A 27,980-nucleotide genomic window follows, 5' to 3' on the forward strand; every position below is an offset into this window, starting at 1 on the left:
GAATGCCAACAAGCTCTCTGTAGTTTGACGAGAATCTTTGCAAGCTCATTATCAAAATGAGGCTTAAGCTGCTAGCTATAGGGTAGACCATTGTCTCGAGACAGCAACGAATGCTCCGTTGGTTGACGGGAACCATTGCAGGCTGACCGTCGAAATGAGGCTCATCCATGGCATCTGCCCACCTACCCCGCACCGAAGCGCATAATGGGAAAAGGTCAGCTGACTTCCATCGAACTGGAGAGGTTGTGTCGGAATCTGCCAGCCTGATGTAGTTAAAAATGACCGTTTTCCGTGATAGTACAGATTTGCAATCGGCATCGACATGGCTCGTTACCTCAGACGAGAGGGTAATCTCTTCAGTACAAACCAACTTGCCATCTCTTTAGTAGCGAATGGCCTGTCTTACTTGTGTCCTTCCAGCATCTCCCGATCATGGAGATCAAGGCTGTACATATGATGAGCTAGTGCAGGCAGCGGAAGCCGATTGTCCTCGGTGCACGTTTGTATTGAAGTGTATCAGAGGAGGTGCAACACATCTCAAAGTTGGCGACATAAAGAAAGTCACGACTCCTTCCCGCGGCTACGTCAAATTTGAGTGGTCTGCCGGAGAGATCATGCTAGAGATTTTCAACCAGAACGGCAAGTCTATCATCTCCCTTTGCTTGTCTGCTTTAGACCTACATATCTCCTCCAGACATCGCTTTATCCTGGCCAGATCATTGGAAGCGTTTTGCTCATTCACTCATTATTCTTACAGGGGTTGAAAACACTGAGTTGGGCATTACACCGCTGCGTCTAGGTACTTTCCCTAGGACTACAGAATTTCAGACTACAACCACCACGATCCAGTCCTGGATAACGGATTGTATAGATATACACCCAAGTTGTCAGTCGCAGATTCATGATTCATCTGCCTCGTTCATTTGCCCAAAGCGACTGCTCGACCTGAGTAACGGGACTTTGGTTCTTCGGGAGCATCTAAGGCAGAAACTACGCTACGCGTGCTTGAGCCATTGCTGGGGCAAGATCAAGATCGTCAAGACGACGACACAAACCATTGCCGGTTTCAAGACGGAAGTGCCCTTGGATCAACTATCGAAAACGTTTCGTGATGCTGTTGACATATGTCGGAGTCTTGGAATTATCTACCTCTGGATTGACTCTCTTTGCATCATCCAAGACAGCCCAGAAGACTGGAAAGAACAAGCAGCTCAGATGGCAGACGTTTATCAGCATTCATTCTTGACTATCGCAGCTACGAAATCTCATGATGGGTCCCAAGGTTGTTTTTCAGAGACTAGCCATCAATACGTGGCCAAGTTGGTTCCTGGTTACAAAGATATTTATGTCCGCCAACAGGTACCACTTTTTCCAAATCACTGGGTGCAACTAGACAAGAACAATAACTACCCCGTGCTCAATCGCGCCTGGATATATCAAGAGATGATGCTTTCGCCACGAGTTCTGCACTTCTGCAACGAGGAAGTCATCTGGGTATGCCGATCTTCACAACGAAGTGAAAGTGGTTGCAATGACCGAGATTACAACGATGACAAGAGCTTCAAGCCTACGCTATTTAGCTGCGTGAATGATATTCCTCGGGATAGTGACCAGTTCACGTGGCATCGGTCGGTTCAGGAGTACTCCAGACTCAACCTTACCTATGAATCAGATAAGACAATTGCACTGGCTGGAGTTGCTCAACGTATGCAACGCACACGACCTGATGATAGGTATCTGGCTGGTATCTGGGAGAAACACCTACCCCTCGATCTTCTCTGGATGGTCTGGCCTACGCCAAAGATTAAGAAACCGAGGCTTGCTAGATACCCTTCATGGTCCTGGGCTTCAGTCTCGTCACAGGTTATGTGGGACGGAAATTGGAGTCCACTTCAGTCTGTGGTCATTCAGAAAGTTCGTTATACGCCTGATGGCCCAAGCCACATGGGGAACTGCTCGAGGTCCTCAATCATCTTACAAGCTCCTCTAATCGATGTAAAGTCCTTGCTGCCAACCAAGATCACACCTATGGGCGTATGGAATGATAACGTTAGCCACACAGTCACACCAGTGGAAGACATCAGCGTCGAAGAGCTTTGTGTAAACGACTACAAGCCTGACAGCCCGTCAGATGGATCTGCATCTACAACATGGCCACCTGCTATAGGCGGCTTCGTTATACCACTTGGTGTGAACGTCGAAGACAGTTATAACTTCTGTGGTATTCATGTTATCAAGAAGTTGGGAAGTAATTGCTATGAACGAGTAGGTCATGTCGGAATAAGCCATGATGCTTTACAGATGAGCAACTACACCAAGTTCTTCCATCGTCTAAAGCATGATGATGCTTCACGAAAGCTAAGCATGGAGTCTCTGGAGACAACTTCCAGATCCTACGCTTATCGTGTAAGAGAGCTGTTAGAAGGACTACAAGTTTCAGAAATTGTCTTGGTATGAAATTTGTCTTTGATATATAGATACAAGAGAAAGGATTGTCGCGTGTCCCTCCAAGCAGGATCTGGCCCATTATCCGTTCATTTTAACGCGCATAGCTGCCCCATCCCGCACTACCGCCACCATCATTATTCCCGATCCCTGCGCTCAGTGCGGCCGCTTTCCTTCGGGCTTCTTTCTCGTAAGAGTTGCCGTACATGTAGCTGTGCTTGCGGTCGAGTTCGCGTCCCCTTGCAATAATGGCTTCAGGATCATGGAGGCCATAAAACTCGTCGCCGCCAATGAGCTTCTTGACGAGCCGGTCTAGCATGCTGAGATCCAACATACTGAAAGATTCGTAGTAGTTTATTGGAAGGGCTTCGCTTGGTTCGAGACGATAAGTGACTTTGACAGAAGAGTTCGATGTCTCATGAGCGAGGGTGAGTTATTATTTGAAGTCGAGGCTTGTGGCTGAGACCTTATTTTGTAGCAAGTCTCATGTTCGAAGTGGTTTACCGCTTGACTTTTGTAACGCGCATGTCACGAATGCAAAGGGCAGGATAGTCATTGCCATATAAATACCTGATCTGACTTGGAGATCATTCCCAGGAAGTTGTTTCCGGCTTCAAAGAGATCGTGTGGCGATAGATCTACAGGTTGATCACATACGTCATTTCATCATACAGAGACTAGAGTTAGCCAGGTACAGACGAAAGAGGTAATTCCCCATCGTTGGCGGATCGACAGAGCTTAAAAATGCATTTTGTGGCGCTCCAATAAGGTATTCGGTGTACATGCTGGAATTGAATGAAGATAATCAGGAATTGTGGCAATTCTTCTCAGGTTGGCTCCTAAATCCAAAAGAAACCACCAACCTCGATCTGCGTATTGGAAGCATCTTGTACCTTCAGTGAAGAACACATGCCCTTCTCCTTCAACTTTCTAAAGAGCTTCAACTCCTCCGCCATACCTCCCGTTTCTGGACAGAAACGGCCAGCTGCATAGTCTAACTATTCCTAGCTCTTTTGCCAACGCGACAAACGGCACTGAAGATCTAGGTAGAGCAGCCGTTCAAGTGCGAAGTATGAACGGTAACAGGCTCACTCCCTTCACGACCAGCATTCTTCAGAAAGCAGGCTCGAGACAAGAAAAGGAACAGCCAGTGAATCTCTTCATACTGCCCCTTTGACGGTCGGGCATTGTGGAGGATGACCCAGCAGAACATATGCATTGGAGCGGGGGGCTATGGGATCAGAGAGTCACGAGGGAGAAAACGCAACCCTTGGGCAGGACACCAATGTAACCCACAGGACCATTGTCGAAAGAACGCGCTCTCTTGGAGCGGCAGAGGCTGGGAGTAATCAGAAGCAATTATGCAAGAACAGAGCTTGGTAAGACGCAAGGACAAGAAGTAATAACGACGCGAAGAGATATAGATCATATATCTACAAAGTTCATTTAACCAGAGGGATGAAATGCACACGCCTCTCATAACTCTAGTAACTCATTAAACAGCAATTATTTGGGCTTGATAACAAAGTTATCCATCTTAAACTTCAGCGTCGAAGTCTTGCTCCCCTTCGCGCTAGGTCCCGCAACATACCACTCCATAGAAATCGTCCAAGTCCCAGTCTGCGAGTTCGGAAGGTCCGCCGCAAAATTCGCCCACTGGTCAACCTTATGCGTGCCCTTAAAACTCGGCGTAAAAATATTGCTACTAAAAGTCTTGGTGTCAAAGCTGAAGGAGCCCATTGAATACGACAGGCCATCGGGAGCTTTAGCTTGGACGAACAAGCCAGGCTTGCTCGGTGCTGTGTACGCAACGCTGTTTTTGGGCAGAATCATGGACCATGAGAGTTGGAAGCGCGCTGTTTTGCAGATCTTGAAGGTCTGGGAGAGTTTGTTGTAGCTGGTTGGATCGTTGTAGCGGGAGGTTCCGGCAGCTTGGATTGCGTGGTTGCTTTTGTAGCCGGATTTCACGACAGTTGCACTGCCGAGCTTGATGTATGTCGGTTTGAAGACCCATGGTGCTGAGTGTGTTAGTCCTGCTAGAGACGATACTCAACATACTTGGCTGGGAAACTCACTAAAGGCACTCGACTCAAAGCTCGGGTTTTTGAGGGTGTTTGCGGGGGTAGTGCAGGCTCGTGCATCGAGAGAGCTGAGAACATCGGCTGGTGCGGAGAATGCAGGGGCAGCGACCGCTAGCCAGCTAAGAAGCGCTAATTTGACCATATTCACGATCTTTAACCAGGGTGTTTATACGACTGAGAACTGCAGAATAATGGGCAAAGAACTAAGATTATAAGCCTAAGAGAAAAATGGCCGACGAGGGAATGTCTTTGTTTCTTATAAATAAATTGAGGGGCGACAAAAAGCCCGTGGGCTCGGTAGTTGAGCATTGTCATTCGATACTCGAATCAATAGTTTCGCGAGGCGTTGATCTAGACCCTCAGCCGCACTGACAGGTAGTCAGGGTATCTCCAGGTTCCAGGCAGGACCCCTGTAACTCAACAAACCAGAACTGTGTTTTCTGAGTAGCTTGATATTGTCAGCAGTTCTGTTTTGATAACCATCATGCAGCTACTTCCTCAAGCTGTGTTGAGAATGATGTTCTGCCATAAGCATAAGCCTCGGCAGATATCCCTTTTCGTTTCACCCTATGCAACCTGTCACTCGTACTTGGTCGCGGTCAAGTTCTTTGCAACTTGATATTACAGGCAAAGTTCTTAAAGCAAGTCTTGATGTTGTTGTTGAGCTAAGAAAGGTTTCATATTCCATCCCCCCTAATCTCATTTCAAAAGGAGCGGTCTGAATCTAATAATAATACCCACCAAACCCGATGGGGGATGCCGTTCATAGTTGATCCCGTAAACACTAGTGACTTGGTGATCCGCGAACCATAACTCCCCTCTGGTACTTCCCGTGCTTCCTACCTCTCGAAGTTCGTTTCCAGTGTTCAATCAGAACTTTACACATTTCACCTTCTGGCCGAACCAAACATCAAGCCAATTGAGATATTCTCCAGCCTTGATGTCTAATCTGTTGTACTGGCTGGGTCTACCGCGGTAGATCCATACGCGGCTCTCCAGGTGGCTCCATACTTTATCTGCAGGAGCTCAACGTTGGTAATCCCTTCGACGTGAATAGCTGATATCTGTTCATTTTTCCACGGTTTGACAGGTGGGGAGTGCTAGTCTACCCACGGATTACCATTTACCTGAATGTCAAATCGGCCAAGAGACGAAAAGATCCCGCGGTCTGGACACACTAGACGCTCCTCCATAAAAGGCTTTGCTGCCAGATAAAGCCAGAAGTAGATATATAGTTATATATGATACTATATATAAAGATTAAATAATACTATTGTGCTGTATTTATATTAAAGTTATCTCTATGTCTTCTACTGCTTGGAACCCTCGAGCAATAGTCAAGTCACAGGTAAATCCTGCCCCTAGCCTCTGAAATGTCTGATCCTTAACGCATTTAACAAATATCACTTCATAAACTGTCCTGCGAAGGTTCAGAAAGTCCTCAATTGGCCCTGCTGTGTCATCTGCTTGCCTTGATGCAACGTGTATAGCTAATGCCGCTCCTATTCCTGACGAGCTGTTATTCAATTCTGCCATTCGCGGGTCCCTCTCAAACTTTGCCCAACCACCAGCCCAATCCGGTGAGCTTGGGTGGCAGATTGTGTAATACTGATTACACGGTGATGCTTGAACCTTTACACCTGTCAAAACGCTCATGCTTTTTGCATCTTGAATGCCTGGCATAATAAGAAGCGGCTGCATCTTCGCTTTGACACGAAGCTTGGTAGTCATGCTAACAACTTCTGGCAAGCGGCGAACTCCATTGGCCTCTTCTTCATATTCTACTCCAAGGACCTCGAGGCTAGGCTGAGACGTGTCATCCCTGCGCTGCCACTCAACTTCGCCTTGGTTTGAGAGCCATGACCATGAAGGAGCACCGCATGGGCATTCCCGATTCTGGTGGTCGACGGCAAACCACATCAAGCCATAATGAATATCTTCTAGCCAGAGTCCACTGAGGTAATGTTGTGTAGGCTTCGTACTCTTCCATCTCTTGTCGCTTTTTTCTAGCCGTTTCCTTTCGATAGCCCCTCCATACTCAAAAGCTGCCCCCGATATAGCTGCAAGGTGGTCGCTCTGTTGCGTAAGGACGGTTTTTGAGAATCCTGTTACAATGTTGTACCACATAGTCAGTGGGTCATAGTCCCAGGCAAGGTTGACCTTTAGTGAATCGGCGGGTAGCATTCGAGAGACATTTGAAGACGATTTTTCCTCCAAGGGTTGTGGGACTTCCGTAATCATATCATTACAGAAACTTCGCGGTGCCTCGGAACAGCACTCCAAGAAACTCACTTTGTTAGTAAAGTAAATGATACGTTTACTAAGAAGCCTCTCCTGGAATACCCAGCCGCGTGAGATTAGTTCGCTCCGTGCAACATCAGTCAGAAACAAGGCCTTATCGTCACGTCTATACAGGAATACCGACCCTTTTCGGATACTGTTTTCTTTGAAAGCAAGACGGACGAGTGATTTGGGTGGTTGAGCTTTGAGAATACCGGAATCTTTTCCGGCTTGAATGTAACCTCCTATGGCGGAAATAGTGAATAGAGCCCGTTCGTAATATTGGCCCATTTTGAACTTCTCCTGGTTCCAGTCGTCAGTCCCTTGGATGATGCAGATAGAGTCAATCCATATATATCGGATTTCCAGTTTGCGCACGATCGTGATGGCGTCTTCAAAGGTCTTGGAAAGTCGCCCTAGCTCTGTCCCAGATATGCGTTGCTGAAAGTTGGCTGATGTAGTCTTTACGGCCTCAGCTTCCGGATTCCAACGGTGGCTTAGAGCGACATAGCTTCCAATGGTCCCCTGCGTATCTCTCAAGTAGGCAGCAGTTGGCGTGACTTCAATGCAGCGAGTAGGAAGCTCTATTGATCGAGGGTTGAATAGTGTACTGCTGGAGATAGCGAAGTGGCATCTTGCGTGGTTGGAGAGGCAATCGTGAAGCCATTCACTTAAGGCAGCTATATATTCGGGGGCTGCCATATTCACGCCGAGGTAAGTTCCTCCAATCACTCCGGATCGATAAGCCGGGCTCTCTGATTATGTCAGATAGTGGGATTTTGGTTAAGAATGGATACAGACCTGGATCTGCAGCCACGCAAATTTCGTGTGGAAAGTTGGTTTGTCGGGACGTCAGAATAGACGTTTGGTCGGGCCAACTTTCATCTTTTCCAGTAACCGTCACCAATAGTTTGTTATATAGCGGCTTCTGCACCGACACTCCATTGCCTGATAACCAGAGATGGACCGTGAAGTCACGATCTTCAGTCTTCAAGTTGGCCTTGGAAGTATTCTTGAGATCTAGCTCTTTTGAAATGAAAAGAACGTGATCAAAGGCAACACTGAAGATGAGAGTACAAAGATCACATCCGAGGGAGGCATTTTTTCGAATTGTCTCGAAGTTTCTTGAGGAAGCTGGGAAAGAAGGGCAAGAGAACATGTCTAAAGCGTTACAGGCTGAACAGAGAGGCATGATGAGTGGTGGCAAATGTTGCTATACGACATGTGAGGGTCTCACCACTGCTGATTTATGTTGAGTTCTCAGCTGCTGGCGCGGCTTGCATACTATTCCCTCACCGCCTGATTAGTACGCCAGCAAAATAACTCCAATCACGACACGACACGTCACAAGCTGCAAGCCTGGAGGACATTTCTGGATATATACCCCGCACTTCTCAGCTGAGCCATCACAACCTCTGCAAAGAGACCTCTTCGTAGCTTCTGGCAAGAAAACTGCCGCCACTCTTGATTAGACGACGGTATTTTAGTATTCTTTGTTCATTATGGGCGCATGGTGGGAAGGCGTTGATGATGAGTCAGGCGAACAGCTTCGAAATCGGCATCTCCAGATACCCAAGATTTGGCCGAGTACGTTTCTGAAGACAACTCTTGATTTTATCAATCTAGAGCTAAGCTTAGGGTTCATATCTTGTCTTTTTGTCGCTGATTCTCAAGGAGGACCAAACTATTCTCAGCTTCCTCTTCTTTTTGGCATATTCTTCTACTTTCATTCTTTTTATTTTCCTCTAAAGGTCATACAATTCATGGTTAATCAGTCCCTGCTCCTAGCTTCTGTGTCCTTCGTCCTCCGATTCACCTCTAAAATTCCTACAATTTGTCAATGCTGCCTTTTAGCCGTTGCTGCAATGTCGTTTTGTGGCCTTCTCTGGGCATCTTATTTTTACTGGATAACTATTAAAACCATTACCGTCAATCTTCGTGAAAATCCGGATTTTGAACTCCACACAGATGAGGACGAGTATCAGGATGGAGATGGTAATGGCCCTCTGGCAAGATATTACAGAGACTTACATGTACAAACGGATAATAGCCAGGATTTATCAACAGTGGTATGTTCTATCTGTTTTCCTTACTAATGAAAACGTACCTTACTTAAACGTACCTAGAACAAACCCAACATATCTGTCACTCAGAGGTCTCCAGCCATAAGCATTCACCCTCAGCCCGATCTCCAAACAAGGACCCTGAATGCAGTTGAAATGAACACAAAAGCATCTCTGAATGCACCGAGATGTAACCCAGTAGCGATATACCTTTTATCGGATGGCCCCGAATGTTTGGCGACTCTAATACTGGGGGCCCTGGTTCTCGAGGGTCTTGCGATATGGAATTTCATTCAAATTGTATCCGCGGGCGGGCGTTTGAACTGGTAACTATTAGCCCCGACTACTAAGATTAGCTCATTCATTGATTTGGGACATAGGGTTACCATAAAGCACCTTATAGAGCCCATGTGCTCTGTTTCATGGTCTACGCTTCTTGTTAAAATGCGTGAAACTACAGCCTCAAAGCTTCGGAAGATACTCTCCCTTTTCATCGTATACCAAGTATTTATTATCTCAGGCAATATTGCGGCCTTGATCTCCTTTATAGCCTCTTCTCTGTGTGTATTACATCCAGGGCAGAATGGCGGGATGGAATGTATGGAAATGACAGGTGGTTTATTTTGGAGCTTCTTTATATACTTCCTGCTGCATATCGTTTTGTCTCTGGGTCTCACGATGGATCTCTTGTTTGTTTTGGGATCTTCATGGAATCCTAAAGCAGTGTCTATTTTCCCCCCATTGTTACTCTATGTAATACAAACCCTAGCTCTATCTTATTAGCTTAATATTAACTTACTTAATTGAGTTTTTATTTACATACTATAGAAAATCTTTATATCTTACTAAACTTATTAAGCTTATTTAAATTTATATATGACTGCTATACTACTGTTGCATGTATAGGTAGCTATTAAGAATATGAACTTCCTGCATCAGGATTAGTAGGCACTTCGGCTCATCAACCGTTGAGCACAGGCGCCCAAATGAGGCGAAATAGCCCAAAACCATTATTTAGGTCAATCTTGACTGCATCAGAGAAATTCCACTGGCAGATTCAAGATCTCAAGCTGACCTTGTCATATCCTGGACTACCTATCCTGGACCCTGTAGAAACTACCTTGGGCCGTTTAGACCTCTCAAGTATTACTTGAACCGCCTCCAAAAGCTCATGGTGTCGACCCGGTGCGGCGACAAGGTTGGCCACTACTGGCAGATACTCAATCTTGTTGCTGATTTTTGAATGATATGACATATCTCCGATTGGTATAACGACATCGGGTGCCCCAAGAATAGGTGAGAGAAAAAGCTCATCACGTGCAGACTGGTTTTCGGGTGATTCGACCTTCTCGTCTCGATAGCTAGGTTTAACTTCGGCGACAGGAAGAATGACCAACGTCTCAAATTTCTCGTCCCCGAACAATTGATCACGAAGCCACTTTTTGTAAACAAGTAAGCGACGCGTAGCTTCTTCATGCTCGGCGTCAGAAACAGAGGCACCGAGAGCCCACCTTCGTTGAACAAAGGGGATTACATAAGGCTGCTGGCCATCGTGTCTCTCGGCGTATAGCTGTCTGAAGTTTTCAGTTGAATGGTAAAATTGATGGTAAAATGTTGCCCGGATGACATCTTTGAGATACTCTTCCACATCAGCTGGAGTCCCTGGCGGGTGCGACTGCTGCCAAGAGCTTCTGATAGAGAGTGGGATAACAGTAGCTGGAAGATGAGTCTCAACATCTCGTATGAAAGAGTCGATAATCTTCATCTGTTCTGGGTTTTCTGTTGGAAGGTAGTCTAGTGGATAGATGAGACGATATGGCCGTTTCTTGTCAAGCGACGGAGCCGCAATCCAACTTCGTGCAACGCGTCGTATAACATCGACACTTCTCGCAAAGACGCAAGACGTATCAAAAATGGCATAAGTCTTAACCAGACCCCTCAAAGATACAGAATCATGAGAAGGTCTGAATTGCCAAACGCCATTCGCCAATGCTGGCCGACGACCACTTCCACTTGTATCAGTGCCGATCGCACAGTCAAGCCAGTCATAAGCCGCAACAGCAGCAGCACTTCCACTACTACTCCCGGCAGGAGATTGATACCCATCCCCTCTAGGATTAAAGGCTGTCGGATAGTCAACGGCATCCGTAGTAAGCCTTGTTACAGAGCGATGTTTTCATGCCGTGGACGAGGAAACAGTCTTTTACTGCAACACGCAAGTTTGGCGGGGTGTTGGTAACGAGAGTTGGTGCTCTGGACGGAACGGCTATGGCAAGGCAGCTATTGGAGGTACTTGCAACACCGAGTTGCTCAAACGCTGTCAAAGGCGACTTTATCCATGTCAGCGGAAGGCAGAGGTCTCAATGAACAAGTTACTTACAGATCTAGCTTTGGAACTAACCCCGAGAAAAAAGCTCCTTTTTCATCATCATACAAACGACAGACGGAGTGAAGCTTATTATCGGTGTAGAAGTAAGGACCTGTGGGAAGATGCTTTCCGCCGCCTTCAACGACAATCTCGAGCCATTTCATTCCTAGTTCCTTCAGGTAATCCCAAGGATCTTGAGGCACAGTCTGGCCACGATGCGGGGTAGTGATTATGACACCTGAAAGGAACAGCTTACTATCATAAACATCACAGCCAACCAGCTTATTTAAATATGTTTTGAGCCACTCTTTGCTGAGGGGTACACCGCTATGATTTGCGAAGACGGTGACGGGTTGAGATTTCAAGGGAGTGCCATCTTGGGACTGGAACTAGGTCAATGGGTCAGATGTAAATTACATATGGTATTGAAAGGACGAACGTACAGCAATGGCTTCTGTTGTGACATATCGCTTGCCCCCAGCCTCAAAGATAATAGTCGAGTTGAGAAAGGCCATCGGAGGAGTTTATATGAACAGCCTTTTCCATGTCAATGTTGAAGGAGAACAATGAAGATTTCTGTGGCATCGCAGTGGTGCGGAGGTTGGATCGCTGAGTAATCGTCCGTTATTGAATGAAGAACAAAGAAGGGGAACATGATTGAGGGGGCGAAGCTAGAGCTTCTACAAACCAATGGGCTCATCATTCAGATAACAGATATAACATTATCAATACCTTTGTCACAGACTGCGTCACTCGCAGTCACTTGCCTCGAACAAATACCGCTCAATTCTTATTCGGATCAGATCGTAATTTGTGGAGAAGCTTCACTTTAAGCTTCCTCCTATTATCCCAACCAAAAAAATCACATGGACCAGTCGAGACGCCTTTTTAATGCCCAACATCATCGAAGGATCGAAGCAGAAAAGCTTGAGTTATTAATTGATTCCGGCCGTACCACTCACAACCCTGCAAACTGCCAACTAGGCAAGCTAAGAACTGTAGTCAGACGGCACAGATGAAGCTAACTTTCAGCTTTAATCGAATAGTGGACTGTGATCGCCCAGGACTCTATATGAAACTAGCCTTATGCCCCTTGATGTAACCTCATGGGCATCACCATGCCGTTTTGAGCTAGGAGCGCGAGGGGCACGACTGTAGAGACCGCGGCGGACAGGTCGATGTATGCCGTGTGATGGCCACCTGCAATTAGTAGCGGCGCAATCTTACCCGAATCCAATTTTTCGGTGTGTCCGATGATTATAAAATACCCCGACTTCCGCAGGTCCTTTAGGCTTCTCGCTCTCACGAGCCACCAAGCTGCTTCGCTTTAACATCTCTGAACCAATTGACACAAAGCTTCCAAGCACGACTCTCATCATGAAGGTCACCACCGCTCTTTTACTTCTGATCCCTTTTGCCGCCGCTGGCCCCGCAATCAGCACTGCCGAGGGTCTCCCTGACCTCTCTACCTCCGGCGAAGACGGCTACAGCCTCTCCCACGGCGAGGCTCTCCAACTCGCTGCCAAAGTCTGTCCCGCCAAGTTCCCCCGAAAGTGCTCGATTGGTAATTTCTGCTGCCGCACTAAGAAGTGTTGCAAGAAGGAGTGCTGCAAGAATACTGCGAAATACTGCAGTGCCGGTCGATGCTATCGATAAAGGCTAGTGGTAGTTGGAAACAGTTGTTAGTAAGCTGACTAGGCTATGGTAGAGGCAAGCGCTGATGTGTAGTTGCAGCTATGAGTGGTGTGACTGAATATTGTACATAATTATAATAGTATGGGTGGAGCCATTATGATGAAGCTTTCTGACCTAATGCAGATTGGAAGGGTCTTGGAACCAACCCAAAGTCCGTGGTGTAGCATGAAGAGAATGTTCATTCTAAGCAGTTCCTGGCTCCTGATTCCACAAGTAACGTAGAATACCGTCTGTGAAGCCATCCCCCAACTCCACCAAAAGGATCCTCCTTGTCACTCGCTTCTTTCCTCCCATCAAACGTGATGCACTGAAGTTTGAGAACGGCCACTTTCTTTGCGTCATCGAGCTCTGCGCGAATCTCAACGAGGTTATCAACGTTCATCGGCGAAGGAGGTGACTGGTGGGGATCGAAGCAGCCTCTCAGCGTGATACATGTTGGTGTTTTTGATAGGACAACGAAATGGTTGGTGAAATATGTGCCTGTGGCGTGTCAGAAGAGGGAACCGGGAAATTAGCAATGACATACCAGGTTCATAGGTAGATGCTAGAAGATCCTTCTTCTCCCATAAGTCGTTCTTGTTCGTCTCGTTCTTAAAGAATGTCATAATTCTTCTCTGGATCCCAAATCCTGTTCATCGTCAGCACTGCAGCTGAAACATGTCTTTCGTGAACCTTACCAAAACCTCCCCACATTCCTGCAATGAATCTCTCAACCAGTTTTGTTCCTCCGTTCTTCGCATCCTCCAAAAGCACCTTATCCAGCTTATCAAACGGCACTTCTCTCACGCATGAGTCGGCAGAACCCGGTTTATTCCAAGGATTGATCTGCTTCAGCAGCGGATGCTCATACAACAATCTGCCGTTTTCCGGTCCAAAGGGTTCAAAGTAGCATTTTCTTGTGACGAGATGAAAACTTGCTGCACCAGTGACTGAGACTCCGATTGCGACCTTCGCTGCGAGGATTAGCCGTTGGCGAAAAAGAGGCGATATCCGGGACATGATTGGTGTTTTGCCAACAGATCTTAAGGTGCTGAAAAAGGGAGACAATTCAAATAAATACTGCCTCAATTTCGGACTCGATGGAATGCCGAGGTCCGGAAAGACAAGACTTATATAGATCTAAAACTCCACATATTCGGAACCGTTTCCATAATTATCGGTTGCTTGGACAAATTTGATGTTAGCAGCTCCAGTTCGTCGAGACTTGGTAGCGTTGAATCAAACTTTGATTGGATCGCCAAATGTCTCCACTAGAGATTTCCCGCTGACGATGCGAATTTCCCGCTTATCTAATGCCTCTGATCCATGTTGCTAACCCTAGACCTGGGGTTTTTGACAACAGCGTTTACAGAATTGACTACAGCTTCCAAATACGAATTAAGACCATTCTGTTACTGGAATATCCAATACTAGACCTTCTTTTAACAACAACGTGACTACATATCGCCCGCATACCCCATGCGTTAGCATGTGATTCAATCAGTGGAATTTGGTGGCGGATCTGGCAGAATCTAAACAGCGCACCTTGTTGCGAACGTCTGGCCTCACCTCATTTTTTATCACTTCCACTACCAACAGTCATCGAAACTTTTAGTTCAAATCTCAGATATCGTATCATAAAACCTCTACGTGTCGTCTGACCCTCTCTGCAAAGTGAACACCTCTACGGAGTAGATCAAGCGCCATGCCGGATCTAGAGAGGTGCAAGGTCTCGAATCCGCCTTATCGTCCCCGGAAATGAAGTGGATCAACGGAAATAAATGATCCGCAAAGCCTTCATTCCATGAACAACAAAGTTCAGCCGGCATCCGAATATCTCAACCCTACAGCCTCTAACTAATATCCGGCATGTCCGTCAGCCACTAGAGGCGTCTGCGTCAATATAGGTACTTCACCGGACTTTGGCCCGACTCTACATCTGTGAAACACATCTTCAATATGCTGACCTACAGTCTGCAGCGTAGCTGTGAACCGCTTTAACTCAAGCCGCACATCTTATTAGTAGTATACCAGATACCGATAAGATCATACCCATCGCAAGTAGACACCGTGCTTGTCCAATGACTCGCCCTGCCGGCAACATTGCCGCAGCCAAGACTCATACTCACCACCAACAGACAAGCCAAACGCCAAATCAGGCCCTGCCAAGCCCTCCCCGCCAATCTCCCCGTCAAAAGCGTAGCAAAAATAAGCCTAATCTGTAACCCCTGGAATGCATAAGCATATCCCATGAAGATCCCCCCGCCTAGCTCCTTTCGGTGTGACGAGCAGCCTCATTGGCGGCCAATTGGTTTAGAGTACGGAGATCTCGTCTAATCCAGACCAATCGACATGGTATGCTTGACTTAGCGTCGACAAAGCAAAACCACCTTCGAAACCAACTTAGTCCGTGCCCCTTAATTCTTAATGAGACAAGTCTACCCCGTGTGTTTAAAGTTCTTGGGGTGCTTTTCTCTTTGATGTTTCGCTTGCGCGGTAGACCACCATGAAGCTATTCGCGATATTACGCTTGTTTATTCTCATTTTACCGTGTATGTTACCGCAGGTCGGCGCTAGTTCACCGACTACTGATCAACGACTAGAAGACGCGTCGCAATGTGCTGTGCGTATACTCCGCCAATCTCGGGGTATGGGTTTATTAATCTGTTGTAGATCAAATGTTTCTCGCGATTCGTGGATAAGCCGACATTCTCGACCGCTAACAAAGAACGAATATGCTACGACCATAAACTCAGCAATACGGTAGCTAGCTGTATCCACATGTCATGCCCCATACGAGACTTGTTTGGTGAGAAACCCTCATGATCGGCTCTGCAAGGATCAGGCGACTCATATTGACGGTTACTGAATAGACTTTCTCAAGCTTGAGCAGACGAACTGCGGCAGACCGGAGCTCGACAATGATCACAACATTAGGGGCATAAACTACACGATCCTTGGAATAGCAGTGTTTTCAATCGTCCTGCGAACTGTCACGAAATCGTATCGCTTTTCTCAATGGGGTGCTGACGATTACCTCATTATCGCGGCGTCGGTAAGGCTATTTTTGATGCGTCATAATGATTTATTAACATTCTAGGTCTTTACCGGGGTTCAATGCATCATCATGGGCCTGAGTGAGTTCCATATCATATAAATGTCTGCCCGCTCATTTTTGACTCTATTCAGTGACATTTGCGGGCTTGGGCCGGAATATTTGGACACTCGATGACAGCACCATCACCACTTTTCAGATAGTAAGTCCATACACTAACCCATTAGCCTTATCTAACAGATGTAGTATCTCCTCGTAGTTCAATACGCCTACGTACTAAGTCTCTGCCTCATCAAACTCTCAATACTCTACTTCTTCCTCCGAACATTTCCCGATCCAAAGTTCAGATTGATCATCAAATATACCATCGCCTTCAACATTGTCACAACAATCATCGTCACCATCTGCGGCGCACTACAGCGACAACCGATTCACTTACTCTGGGATGGATGGAAAGACTACCCACCTCGCGGGAAGACACTAAATATCCCAGCAATCATCTTCTTTCACGCTGGTGTCAACATTGCTCTTGATATCTGGATGTTTGCGCTACCGCTGACGCAGTTGTATTCTTTGGGTCTTCAGCCGAAGAAGAAGGCTGGTGTCATGGTGATATTTGGTGTTGGAATCTTGTAAGACTTCCATTTGCGCCTTATGACGTTTATTATCTAACTTTTGTCAGTCTCATTGCAGCCAGTTGTATCCGCATCCCCTACTTACTTGACTTCACAAGAACCTTGAACGCATCATGTAGGTACTCCCCACTCTCACCAACCTCTTACTCTAATGGTCAAAACAACAGCCGACGCACAAGGATTTGTCGTATGGTCCAATATCGAAAGCGGCGTTGGCATCTTGGTAGCCTGTATGCCTCACATGCAACCAATCTTCCGCGCCATCGCAGCACGAGCGAGGTCATGGAACATTCTACCCCAAGGCTCAAGCAGCAGCACAGAGGGAATATTTGTGCAAAGATCTCTGGCAACCATCAAGATGTCGCGGACTGATGGTACTACTTTGGTCGAGCCGGATGATTTGATTCTGCATGATACAGGGGGCTTGTTGAGTGAACCTAGTCCGACGAAGGTCGGTAAGTTTGGGAGTGTAAGCGAGACGGGGAGGTCGAGATGACGGCGTTTGGAAGTTTTATCAGTTGATTCGGCATTGGCAGTGTTTTATGGGTCTGCAGCGGGATATCCTAGAAGCATAAGCGCTGCATCAGCATAGCATAACAGTCTATCTATTTTATATATGTTTATATCATTCTAACTTTCCCTTCACAACACTACCTTTCGCGGCTTGATAAACACTCTATCGGGGTTTCTAGTCAAAGACGAAACTGGCTTCGGCTTCGCAACATCAGCTGGCAACGGCAACAACTCAAACGTCCAGATGACGAGAGTGAAAAAGATCTTCATCTCAAGATACGACATCCTCCTGCCAAAGCAACCTCTCGGACCCAACCCAAAAGCTTGAATAGGGAAAGCTTGAGAATCGAAGCTCACGTCCTCTCTCCCGTCCGGGCCAGCAGCTGTCTTGAGCCATCTTTCAGGCTTGAAACTCGAGTAGTCATAATCCTTCTCCAAAGGCTTTGATTTGCGAGATTTGACCCACTCACTACTTCGTGATTCATCAAAGTCGATTGGAGGGGATAATATGCTTGGGCCGTTTGATAAGAAGACGACTGTTGTGCCTTTTGGTACACGAGCACCTAGGATCTGTGTATCGACTTGGACTTCTCGGAGAGTCATGCCAAAAGGATACGACAAGCGAAGAATCTCTTCGACGACTGCATCGAGGTAAGGGACACGAGTTTGGAGGATCTCAGAGAGTGAAGGCGGACGTCTCTCGGATTTAGCTTGTGGATAGGCTTGCTGAAGGGCATAGCGAAGTTCGGACTGAGCTCTTTGCTCGGCACTGAGATAGCTCAGGCCCCATCGCACAGCTGAGGAGGTTGTTTCATGGCCGCCGATCAGGTAAGTCATCAACTGGCGATACGTGTTAGCGCGATTCTCTTCATCGCCTTACATTGGGCACTGGCGCTTACTTCACTGGTAATCACTTGAGAGTAATAATCAGGCTCTCTCCCCTCCTTCTTCGCCAGCGCCTCTTCTCGAACAGAAATCTCATCGAGCGCACACTTCATAGCCTCTCCATTTGCTCTTCTCTTAATGCCATTGGCGATTTCTCGTTGTTGCAATTGCTTGGTAAGGACAAAGGCGTGCTTCAGTTTCGTTGAAAAGGTTCGATACATCCAGTGGAATAGCGGCGGCGAAGGCGTCTTGATGATCTTGGCGACGCTCTCAGCGACAGTAGCTAGGGCGTTGAGCTCTTCATTAAGAGGGAGTTCTTTGAACGCAACTTCGCCGTCGACCTTGGCTGATAAGGTGTTGTTGTCTGGTGTCAGTTCTTGAATTTCTTTGACGAGTTGGGTATGTTGAGTGTCGAGGCCAAAAGCGGCGCACACGATGATATCAAGCGCGGCGTTGTGTACATCCTTTGAAGCCGAGAAGAATTGACCATTGGCGTGCTCAGTCTTCATACTCCAGAGCTCAACCAACCGAGAAAACTTGTCGTAAATTTCGGGCGCAGATACCTTCAACCAAGTCAGTATTAATCACTAACCTCAGTAATACCATCTCACCTCTGACAAGAACGACGGGGTCATCAAATTCCTTACAAGTTCCTTATTCTTCCTAAACTGCGGATCCGAGCTCGTAAGCGTGATATGCGCCCCGGGCACAACACAATGAAAAATAGCAGTGCTCGACGTCCCTCTATCAAACTCCTTCACCCGATGCGTGCAAATCTCAGCGGCCTCATAATGATCAGCGACAACAACCCACGGCTTCCCAAAAGGACGGATAAAAGCCTGGAATAGCGGTGATTGGTGTTGAATAGCCTGTTTCGCTAACCAGTCGGTCAAGCTCCCGAATTTCTTGACGTCGGGGAGATCGCCCAGGATGCGATTGGTCGCAGAGACGTTATAGGGGATGTCCGCTAAGGGACGGGGTAGCATTGAGCGGTAGAGGGTGTAGACGATGCCTGCTAATAAGAGACATCCTAATAGGATCCTCGTTGACGACGAGTCTAGAGCGTCAAGCAACGACATGTCCGCAATTTCTCACACAAAATTGGAATAAAGTGAACACGCCCAGCTTGTCACAGTCAAAGCGGGCCTGGGGCATTTTAAGAGAGAGTCAACACGGAGATAACAAACTGAGACAATTAATTCAACGCTTTTGCTAGCTACCCCTAAAGAGGTTAGATGGTTTCAACGATGGTAAGCCGCAATTGTGATGTGCTCCAATTACAGGGCTAAGATTACGAGGTTGGTTGCACAGTTGGGGCCTCGCTAGAGCCCCTTTAAAATCTGATGTGAGAACGCCAAGCCAATTTATTGGTATGACGAGATCAGCTCTGGTACTTTGGTGAAAAAGGCTGATGAGAGACGTACCTCTGGGCGCCAATTGACTGACTGTGAGTGAAACAGATATGGCTTGGAAGAGGAGATGCTGAAAGGTGGCGTTCGTGAGACGGCAGGCCACGTAAGATTCTTAATGCAGTGTCGGTCTCTTTTGGAAATTGACATCCGCAGTTATTCAGCTGGAGTAAACGGTTGGGATTTGAATGCTACAAATGTATCAGCAGTAGTCACTTGGCAAGAGATACCTTGAGCCACATTCGATAGTTCACCGCTCGACCAGTGTTATCCGGGTCTCCGGAATCGCCTCTCGGCACTTTGACACAAACACTGAAGCCCACGGTGCCGAGAAGATCAGACGAATTCCGTAAATGCCGAAGTCGGCTTATGGGTCCGAGTGCAACCAAGCTGCAGGCTCAGAGACCTCGCCAGAAGAGGTTGGACGTTGGTTGGGTGTAGCAAACAAGGATGCTCCACTGAGCCTTATAGGGCACGCCGGTGGTCCCATCTCTGAGAAGCCTCCACTAACTGCCGAAGGCAGTAGCGCTATAAGCTCCAGTCATGGAATATTCAATATTCAATAAGTGCTTCTATATCAATCATTTTATGTCATCCCATGTATTAATGTCTGTTTTACTCGGCTCCCTAAATCATCTCAATCTCGGTAAACTTAGTACAATACAAAATGTCTTCGACATTGTCGCAATACTCTCCTTCTTTAACGTGGAAAGACCCCAATCGGCGATATCGATCGAGACCGCTGATAGATTGCTGATCCCGCTCCAGTATCAGACAGAAACCATTGCGCTCCATTGACGACTTGTCAGCAGCAGAACTGTTGTAGTCTAATATCAAAGGCATATATGCATACTCATTGCCAGCAATCAATTCACTGCTAGTCGTATCTGGGTCGAAATCAACCTTGAACTCGTTATTGTGGCATCGGAACGTGACACCTTCCATCCCTACTGACTTGCAGGCAGCGGGTATCACTCTGGCTCTTACCACAGCGCAGGCGCTTAGAACTGTAGACATCCTGTCTGATGTCTGATTCAGAACAGATATGTCCACCAGGTCGGCTAGGTTTGTCGCCCGGGAACTTCGCGCCCAGTACCAGATACGACTATCTATCGATGCCCAAGACCATGATGGAGCTCGATAATCTGTAGATTGAAGAGGCTTGACCTCAGCTGCTGACCAGTGCAATAGCTCAATGAACCGCGATCTCCATAAGCCAGCCACGTATTCATCCCCTGTGACAGTCTCAAAAAGCTTCGCAATACCTGCCATTGCATGGAGTTTATCTGATGGGAATGTGAGGCTACACTCGCAGTATTCCTGAACAAGGCGACACCAGAGGTGAGCCAGATCATCAGTCATTTGCGTATTGTCCTGTACTTCCATGAGAGTATCAAGTTCTTTAGTTGCTTCGCGGTCGGGAATCCCTTCGGGAAAGGTCTCGCATCGATGTCGTGAGCGGCACTCCTAGAGCATCTGATGTCGACCGAAATGCATCACGCGTGGTGATATAAACCGCTCCTGGAAGGCCCAGCCTCGATTATATAGGGGCCCTTCACATAACTGCCTCTCCCAGTACGCGCTGTCATAAATGATACACGGTTGAGGCTCGTCCGAGAACAGCGAGCACTGAGCCTTGCCAACTTTAACAAGGTCTAGGTCTCTGGCGTGTAGCAACGTGTCATCCGGGCTGTCAGATCCTGTGGCAGCGATGGTGAAGACAGAGTTTGAGTACACGTACTGCATAGTGGGCGCTTCCCTTTCCCAATCATCTTTCGAGTCTGGCATTATACATAAAGCGTCAATCCATAGATATCGGACAGAGAAGCGTCGAGAAACTTTGATAACATCCCGGAAAAGAATTGGTAGATGTGCAATTGGCCGAGGATGCGAAACCGTTCCAAATTCAAAGACCGTAGGCATATCCCGGCGGTCGGACCCCATCGGTAGCTGAGGGCGATATAGGGAGCTTGATGCGCTGGTATCTTGTCTTGTGCTGTTACACAGACTTTCCAGGTGTTCAAGCCTTCCTCACCAATATCAAGCAGCCTAGTAGGCAGCCATTCTGGTGCTGGACGGTATGCGCTAGTACATCTGGGGTGTGACGATTGACATTCGATGAGCCACGATGAGCCAAGTGTGAAAACGTTCTCAACAGCCAGCCTTGGCTTTAAGGATTGAACGCAAAGCTTCTGGGTTATTGCTGCATATAACAGTAGTATAATTTAGCGACGCGCCTTCTCTCCCTATTTAGTGTCAAGACATACCGTTCCAAGGATAAATGCTGAAGCTAATAGCCTTTGTTGGACGTGCAAAAGGACTCTCATAAGAAGCCACTAAATCGACGCTTTGCACTTTGCTAAAAGAAACCCCACGGCGACGAGCCCGGAGATCCACTGGCTTCCAATGCTCTGGTGATTCGATCCATGTGTTATGGTACTCGCTAGTCACTGACCATAGTAATGAACAAATAATACATCCTTTGCCCACGGCGTCTTTGAAAGCGTGAAATGTTTGTCCTTGGGCCGCGTTCCAAAATCCAGTAGGTTCTTGAGAGAGCATGGATTGACAGGTCGGACAAAGGCTTTGCCGATATTTGCCATCAACCTCCATTGGGAATTAGTCACGAAGGAAAATAATATGCTAGAGCAGAGAAGTTCCTTGTAGTGAGGAGAGGAGGGGAACACGGATGACTGCATAAAGGTTTTATTTACTGCTTACATGTCAGGCCTGAACAACCAGGCATACCTGCAGCATAATTTACTTGATTCTTGTATTGGTATCGTTATTTTCTTCTCTATTGTACATAATATGTATTACAATGGTTTTGTCTCAGCTCGTCTTCCGGAGCCACTTACGGAGGCACGACTCGACTCATGACTGACAATGCCTTCCAGAGCGACCTCTTCACATACGCCGGCCGCATAAAGCCATGGCCCGGAGCGATGCCTTCGCCGGCGTCTAGCACGCTCCAGAGCACATCGATCTGCTGCATCGACAGTAAACCTGGCTCTCCCCACTCGGGCAGCCCGGTGATGCCCAGGATCTGTTCAATTCTCTCCAGGAAGCTGAGGGAGGCGGTAGAATAACGAACGCCCTGCGCGCAGAGATCCTGTGGTGAGGCCTCACCAAATTGGAGTCCCGAGATGGGCCTGAGGGGTTCGGCAGTGAGCCAGAGGGTGATGTGCTTGAGGAGAACCTCATGGAGGGATATGAGCTGGGTGAAGACGCCTGTGATTGTCAAGACAAGGGGTGCGAGTAGCGGCTGCAGAGAGGTGGACGGGATCGTGGAGGCAAAGCTGGGGCTTGATCCATTATGTCCATCTCCGTAGGAATGTGGCGAGGAAGACTGACCGTCCAGCCCTGGCAGGTTCACGATATCGAGCATGTGCGCAGTTTCAAGTGGCGCATGACAACTTCGGTTATTGAGAAGCCGTGATAGCACTTCAAAGAGATCCTGTGTTGACCCCAACGTGAACTCTCCGAGCGTGAGGTTCTCGATGAAGAGCGGGCCTTCGCGAAAGAGGATGCTGCTTAGAGTCATGACGGACCGATGGGTTTCTATGGCAGCCATTCGGATGTGTAAGTCGTTGTTGAGCTTGGACAGCTGCGATAAGGCGTCGGACAGCTCGATACTGCCCGTAGGGGATCCGAGCTCTGGGATCACCAGGCGTGCTGGGTCGGAGCATATGACTGTAAGGCCGAGCTGACTTGGCTTCGTTGTTGACACGTCGTTCTCGTCTATGTTCCAGTCGTAGTCGGCAAAGGCGGAGCTATGCTTGAAGCAACTTGAGATCTTCGGCGGCAGTCGCTGAGGGAGTGACGAAGTCTGCGGTTCAGCTGTCCCAGGAGTGGGCCACGATGACTCGGGGGTAAAGACAACGTTTGTAGTGGTTTCAACAAATGGTGGCGTCGCTATAGACGTTGTGGTTGATGGTATAGGTACTGGTGAGAACATCATGCTCGCCAGGAAGATGTCTGGGTCTGGAGACGCGCTCAAAGGTATTGGTTCTCTCTGCTGGTTCTTTGCAGTCGTCTGTTTCTTCTGCGAGCGAACTAACTTGGCTTGGGGTTGCCCAATGTCTTTGCGCTGACCAGTCGCTGAATCCGACTTCCTCGGCCTTCCGACCTTCTTCGGCCCGCCAATACTGCATTCTTCGTCGAGCATAGTGCAGCGCGCACATTTTGGGTCGTTTTGCTTGATACGCAGGCATCTCGTCTTGTGCCGCTTGCAGACATCGCAGGACAGCCGCCTTTGCGACGGATGGATCGTGGAGGTACCCATGGTTGTATACAGGGTTACACAGAACCCGGTCGGAGTCTTGGGGTAGTGGGGGGTCGGATGAAGAAAGGATGGATCAATGTTCGGGCTGCACGGCAAGGAGAGTGAGCAATTGGGGGAGAGGGAAGTTGGCTGAGGCTCAAAACAATCAGTCCCAGTGCGAGGGTGAGCGCGTCACTGGTCAGCAAACTAATGGGAAACCATCCTCGGAGGGTTTTTGCTAGCTCTCGGTATCCGCCGTTCCCACCGTGTTCTGTTTCCGGTTAGTTCCATCTTACGGTGGGATATTAGGCCGGTGATAGCAAAAGCGGCTCAACCCCACCACAAACAAATGATCAGCGTCATCACCACGATACTGAATGTTTTTACGATGCGATAACGCTTTTCGTGATGTTATTACTGACCTTCGATTGATGTGGGCTGATACATCGGACCCTTTAAGAACGATTGCTCGCTGCTGATGGCGGCACCATGACCGCAATGAGTACCTGAAGAGGTAGTTATCGTCCGGAGCATCTCGAATGACTGCAACTCCTAAGCTCGAGGCCCCTATCAAGGTGCCTGTGACCTACATTTTGAAGACATATAGATCCAAGTTAATTAACTGGTTTTCATCGACCTTCAGGGGAGGTGTCGTATGTGTAATTGTGGTTGAGTCACATTTCCAGTCTATATAAGAGTCAGAAGGCATCATGTCATAAATCGAGGGGCAATACTGCAGCCATCCTACAGGCAGGCATTACTCAGCTTGCTATTTGATCATCTATGTGCGGGAGGAATGAAGTCTCCGGAAGGGAATAAGGTGAATTTCCCAATGACTACACTTCCGGAGGAATTAAAGGCCCCGGAGAATTAGGAGTCTAGTTGGAGAGTAAGAGAGGTATGTATACCGTACCAAAAGGACGGATATCGCTGTACGGACGTATTATTAGCCTCACGCTAACTTCTTTCTCCATCACTAATTAACCACTGCAGCTTTTAGCTTTCTGCACTACCGGCATGATCTCAAAACGTGGATCTTGGTGTGACAAAGACTACCGACCCTGCATTGTAAAAACCCTCCAGGGAAGGTTTTCGAGAGAGCTACCTAGATCCTTGGGGTAATCCCTATATGATGAAAACGGATCGATTTACTGATTGAGAATTCCCTGTAGCATAGAATATATATCACATATAAATGTCTTTCTCTCCTCATGTCTTTCTTACACAGACTCACTACCAACCTCATACCCAACTACTTCACATACACAGCCACAAATCTAGCAAACATGCCTCTCGTTGACGTCCTCATCATCGGCGCAGGTCCTGCCGGCCTATCTGCAGCGCTCGCCCTTGCCCGCCAACTGCACACTGCTATCGTCTTCAATAGCTCTCTCTTCCGCAATGCGCGTTCAGTGCATATGCACACCATACCCACGTGGGACCACAAAGACTCCGCTGACTTTAGGGCCGCGACTCGTAAGGAGATCTCAGAGCGGTACAAGACCATCTCATTTGAGGATCGCGAAATCGCCAAGGTCGAGAAGACGAGTGCGGGCAACTTTGCGGCCACGGCTACAGATGGGACGACGTTCACTGGCAGGAGAGTCTTGCTTGCTACTGGTGTCACTGATTTGCCGCTTGGTATCAAGGGATATGCTGAGTGTTGGGGTCATGCCATGTGCGTCCCTTTCCCCATATTGCTAGAGTGAATAATGCTAATTTCTTCAGTTACCACTGCCTCTTCTGCCACGGCTATGAAGACACCGGAAAACCCTCAGCTGGAGTCCTTGCCCTCGGCGAGAACACGACCCCCGCAGCAGCCACCGCCTTCGCACGCAGTGCCAAGCAGATGACCCAGAAAGTTGTGATCTACACCTCAAACAACACTACCATGCAGACCGCAGTCGCAGACGTCCTCGGCGAGAAGGATATCGGCATCACAATAGACAACCGGAAGATCGCTTCTCTCGCTCTTGGTCCCGAGGGTAGCGGAGTTACTATCACATTTGCAGATGGAAGCTCGGCTCACGAGGCGTTCCTTGCGCACAAGCCGCCTACGAAGATTAACGGCCCGTTTGCAGAGCAACTGGGTGTGGAGTTGTCGCCCGGTGGAGATATTATGGTAACACCACCATATGGAGCCACCAACGTCAAGGGAGTTTATGCAGCGGGGGATTGCGCGTCTCCGATGAAGAATGTCATGCAGGCGATGCATATGGGGACATTCGGAGCCGTGGGGATGGCGTTTGACTTGCAGGCTGAGGGTCCCAAAATCTAGATATCTAGTGAGCATGTGAGAAATTTAATTAGGAGTTTGAGTCAATATTCGAGGGATAATGGCAGAGGACAGCTGCCAGCAGCAAATCCACGGGCAAAACTAGATCCTGGAACAGAAGATGGAAGTGAAGGAACCAAAGTCGTGTGGCACGTACCAAAACTCGTAGACAGTTGGTTGAGTTGAAAGAGGGCGAGATAGGGCTGGCTTCCGTGGCGCTGAGTCCCATGATTCATCGCAAGTTTGACCGACACTACCCGAGAACACCCTTCTAGAATTCAGAAAAATACCCCAGCTACAAATCCATTTGCCAGGAATTTCTCTCGATGAGACAGCCTCTCATCCGATAGCAGAGTATCACACGGCAAAATGGCCGCGGACGCGGATTCAGATGCTGTGCGGTCTAGGTAGGATAGCCATAGAGTCTTAATAGTAGGATGGCGTTACTAACCCCGCTTAGAATCGAAGCTTTGTGTCCCATCCTCGATCAAATCCAGGACAACACTTGGTCAGCTTCAATCAGCATCGGTGTCCTTCATCACGGAGAAATAATCTTCACTCGAAGTCGAGGGTTCAGCAATGTAGAGTCCCGAGCGCCCGCTGATTCCGAGACCAACTATCTTCTGTGCTCACTGACAAAAGCTTTTACCGCTGGGTGTTGCGGTATCCTTGTTGATGAAGGAAAGTTGGAGTGGACAAAGCCAATGCAGAGTTATATCCCGTTCCGCAGTGTTGTGGATCCTGTCATCGGTGAAAGAGCTACCATTCAAGATGCGCTGTCGCATAATACTGGGCTAGCGCATATGGACCTTACATGGCTGGGCGTAGAATGTGACTACATCCTTGACAAGAAGGACTTACTTGACGTTGTGAGCCATTTACCTCCAGTTCATGACCTACGAAGCGGCTTTCATTACAACAACTACATGTACGCCGTGGCGGGCTCGGTCATTGAGAAGCAGTCATGTCGGCCGTGGTACGAGTTTCTGAGGGAAAGGATCCCGGAACCTCTTGGAATGCACCGAACTGTCACAAACAGAACAAAGCTACGAGATGAGAATGTCGCAGAGCCTCATGTTGTGCTTGACGACTACTCGCTACACAGACAAAAGCCAGTTGACACAGCCGCTAATAATACTCTTATGGGACCGGCTGGAGGTGTCTGGTCTAATGTATCAGACATGATGAAACGGGCCAAAGCTCTCCTCGACGCGATGCATAACGAGCCTTCGGTCCTCAAAGAAATACCGACAATCGTATCTCACAAGGCAAACATTACTACGTCTTCTATCGGCGAGAATACATACGGCCTCGGATTTGCTCGCGCCATGATTCCATCGACAGAGCTAGGCATGCTTTCTCTCAACGGCCCACAACGAGAACACGTTATTGGTCAAGCTTCAAGGCCAAGACTTGTTCTGTATCATAACGGCGGTATGTCGGGATACCTTACAGCTTTGTATCTGTTTCCAGAGACGAAGTCGGCAATAGTGGCGTTGGGTAACTCTCATGGCCTAGGAGATGGACCAGATTGGTCTGCGCTAGCTATTGCTCAGGCAATGTTTAAGCTCCAGCCGCCGATCGACTTCGCTGAAGTTTCAAAAGAGAGGGCGAAGACAGAGTATGAGAGATATGCCCGTATAGCAGCAGACTTTGAGTATTTTCGAAATGAGGAGAGAAGCAAAGAGCAGGTTAATGTCAATCATGAGGACTATGTGGGCAAGTATATCAATTCAGGGTTGAAGATGACGCTGGATATCAGGCATGACACAACCCAGAGTCTGATCATGATTGCCAATAATGTTCCGTCACAACACCATCGGCTGAGTCACTTTGCTGGAGACACGTTTGGGTTTCTACCTTCTTCACGGGAAGCATTTGTTGTTCGGGAATTCATTGATTGGTTCACATGGGAGCAATTTATTCTTAGGTTTCATCGTCATGAAGAGTCCGGGATGGTGAACGGACTTAATTGGGCTCTGCAAATTGGCATTAAGCCAGTGTACTTTAAGAGGGTTCCTCTAGATGCATAA

At 47.9% G+C, this 27,980-nt stretch overlaps 11 protein-coding genes across 11 annotated transcripts; 5 read left to right on the forward strand and 6 right to left on the reverse strand.

Moving 5' to 3' along the window:
- Nucleotides 1-204: 204 nt before the first annotated feature.
- FTJAE_10917 (tol) lies at nt 205-2,457 on the forward strand (the record flags this gene model as incomplete). The annotated part of the gene is made up of 3 exons (XM_037343805.1): nt 205-214; nt 421-664; nt 885-2,457. The coding sequence occupies 3 exons, from the start codon at nt 205-207 to the stop codon at nt 2,455-2,457; spliced, it is 1,827 nt and encodes a 608-aa protein (XP_037202010.1).
- Nucleotides 2,458-2,539: 82 nt separating this feature from the next.
- Nucleotides 2,540-4,668, reverse strand: FTJAE_10918 (uncharacterized protein; the record flags this gene model as incomplete). Its single annotated transcript, XM_037343806.1, has 7 exons — nt 2,540-2,780; nt 3,103-3,122; nt 3,309-3,412; nt 3,538-3,676; nt 3,742-3,784; nt 4,037-4,463; nt 4,521-4,668. 7 exons carry the CDS (start codon nt 4,666-4,668, stop codon nt 2,540-2,542), a joined length of 1,122 nt encoding a protein of 373 aa, XP_037202011.1.
- Nucleotides 4,669-5,810: 1,142 nt separating this feature from the next.
- Nucleotides 5,811-7,998, reverse strand: FTJAE_10919 (heterokaryon incompatibility protein; the record flags this gene model as incomplete). Its single annotated transcript, XM_037343807.1, has 2 exons — nt 5,811-7,561; nt 7,608-7,998. The coding sequence occupies 2 exons, from the start codon at nt 7,996-7,998 to the stop codon at nt 5,811-5,813; spliced, it is 2,142 nt and encodes a 713-aa protein (XP_037202012.1).
- Nucleotides 7,999-9,926: 1,928 nt separating this feature from the next.
- FTJAE_10920 (amidase signature domain protein) lies at nt 9,927-11,752 on the reverse strand (the record flags this gene model as incomplete). The annotated part of the gene is made up of 3 exons (XM_037343809.1): nt 9,927-11,025; nt 11,250-11,626; nt 11,681-11,752. The coding sequence occupies 3 exons, from the start codon at nt 11,750-11,752 to the stop codon at nt 9,927-9,929; spliced, it is 1,548 nt and encodes a 515-aa protein (XP_037202013.1).
- An 862-nt stretch (nt 11,753-12,614) lies between these two features.
- FTJAE_10921 (CTP synthase) lies at nt 12,615-12,900 on the forward strand (the record flags this gene model as incomplete). Its single annotated transcript, XM_037343810.1, has 2 exons — nt 12,615-12,801; nt 12,872-12,900. 2 exons carry the CDS (start codon nt 12,615-12,617, stop codon nt 12,898-12,900), a joined length of 216 nt encoding a protein of 71 aa, XP_037202014.1.
- Nucleotides 12,901-13,110: 210 nt separating this feature from the next.
- On the reverse strand, nt 13,111-13,931 carry FTJAE_10922 (uncharacterized protein; the record flags this gene model as incomplete). Its single annotated transcript, XM_037343811.1, has 3 exons — nt 13,111-13,412; nt 13,459-13,560; nt 13,610-13,931. The coding sequence occupies 3 exons, from the start codon at nt 13,929-13,931 to the stop codon at nt 13,111-13,113; spliced, it is 726 nt and encodes a 241-aa protein (XP_037202015.1).
- Nucleotides 13,932-16,038: 2,107 nt separating this feature from the next.
- FTJAE_10923 (uncharacterized protein) lies at nt 16,039-16,602 on the forward strand (the record flags this gene model as incomplete). The annotated part of the gene is made up of 3 exons (XM_037343812.1): nt 16,039-16,048; nt 16,101-16,168; nt 16,213-16,602. The coding sequence occupies 3 exons, from the start codon at nt 16,039-16,041 to the stop codon at nt 16,600-16,602; spliced, it is 468 nt and encodes a 155-aa protein (XP_037202016.1).
- Nucleotides 16,603-17,243: 641 nt separating this feature from the next.
- FTJAE_10924 (TRI13-cytochrome P450) lies at nt 17,244-19,078 on the reverse strand (the record flags this gene model as incomplete). Its single annotated transcript, XM_037343813.1, has 3 exons — nt 17,244-17,954; nt 18,014-18,562; nt 18,611-19,078. The coding sequence occupies 3 exons, from the start codon at nt 19,076-19,078 to the stop codon at nt 17,244-17,246; spliced, it is 1,728 nt and encodes a 575-aa protein (XP_037202017.1).
- A 957-nt stretch (nt 19,079-20,035) lies between these two features.
- FTJAE_10925 (C6 zinc finger domain protein) lies at nt 20,036-23,693 on the reverse strand (the record flags this gene model as incomplete). The annotated part of the gene is made up of 5 exons (XM_037343814.1): nt 20,036-20,835; nt 20,968-21,358; nt 21,418-21,611; nt 21,676-21,851; nt 22,267-23,693. The coding sequence occupies 5 exons, from the start codon at nt 23,691-23,693 to the stop codon at nt 20,036-20,038; spliced, it is 2,988 nt and encodes a 995-aa protein (XP_037202018.1).
- A 1,265-nt stretch (nt 23,694-24,958) lies between these two features.
- FTJAE_10926 (uncharacterized protein) lies at nt 24,959-25,950 on the forward strand (the record flags this gene model as incomplete). The annotated part of the gene is made up of 2 exons (XM_037343815.1): nt 24,959-25,350; nt 25,401-25,950. The coding sequence occupies 2 exons, from the start codon at nt 24,959-24,961 to the stop codon at nt 25,948-25,950; spliced, it is 942 nt and encodes a 313-aa protein (XP_037202019.1).
- Nucleotides 25,951-26,316: 366 nt separating this feature from the next.
- On the forward strand, nt 26,317-27,980 carry FTJAE_10927 (beta-lactamase transpeptidase; the record flags this gene model as incomplete). The annotated part of the gene is made up of 2 exons (XM_037343816.1): nt 26,317-26,354; nt 26,408-27,980. 2 exons carry the CDS (start codon nt 26,317-26,319, stop codon nt 27,978-27,980), a joined length of 1,611 nt encoding a protein of 536 aa, XP_037202020.1.

The sequence above is a fragment of the Fusarium tjaetaba genome (genome assembly GCF_013396195.1).
Source record: "Fusarium tjaetaba strain NRRL 66243 chromosome Unknown NRRL66243_c0000262, whole genome shotgun sequence".
In the NCBI taxonomy this organism is placed as follows: domain Eukaryota; kingdom Fungi; phylum Ascomycota; class Sordariomycetes; order Hypocreales; family Nectriaceae; genus Fusarium; species Fusarium tjaetaba.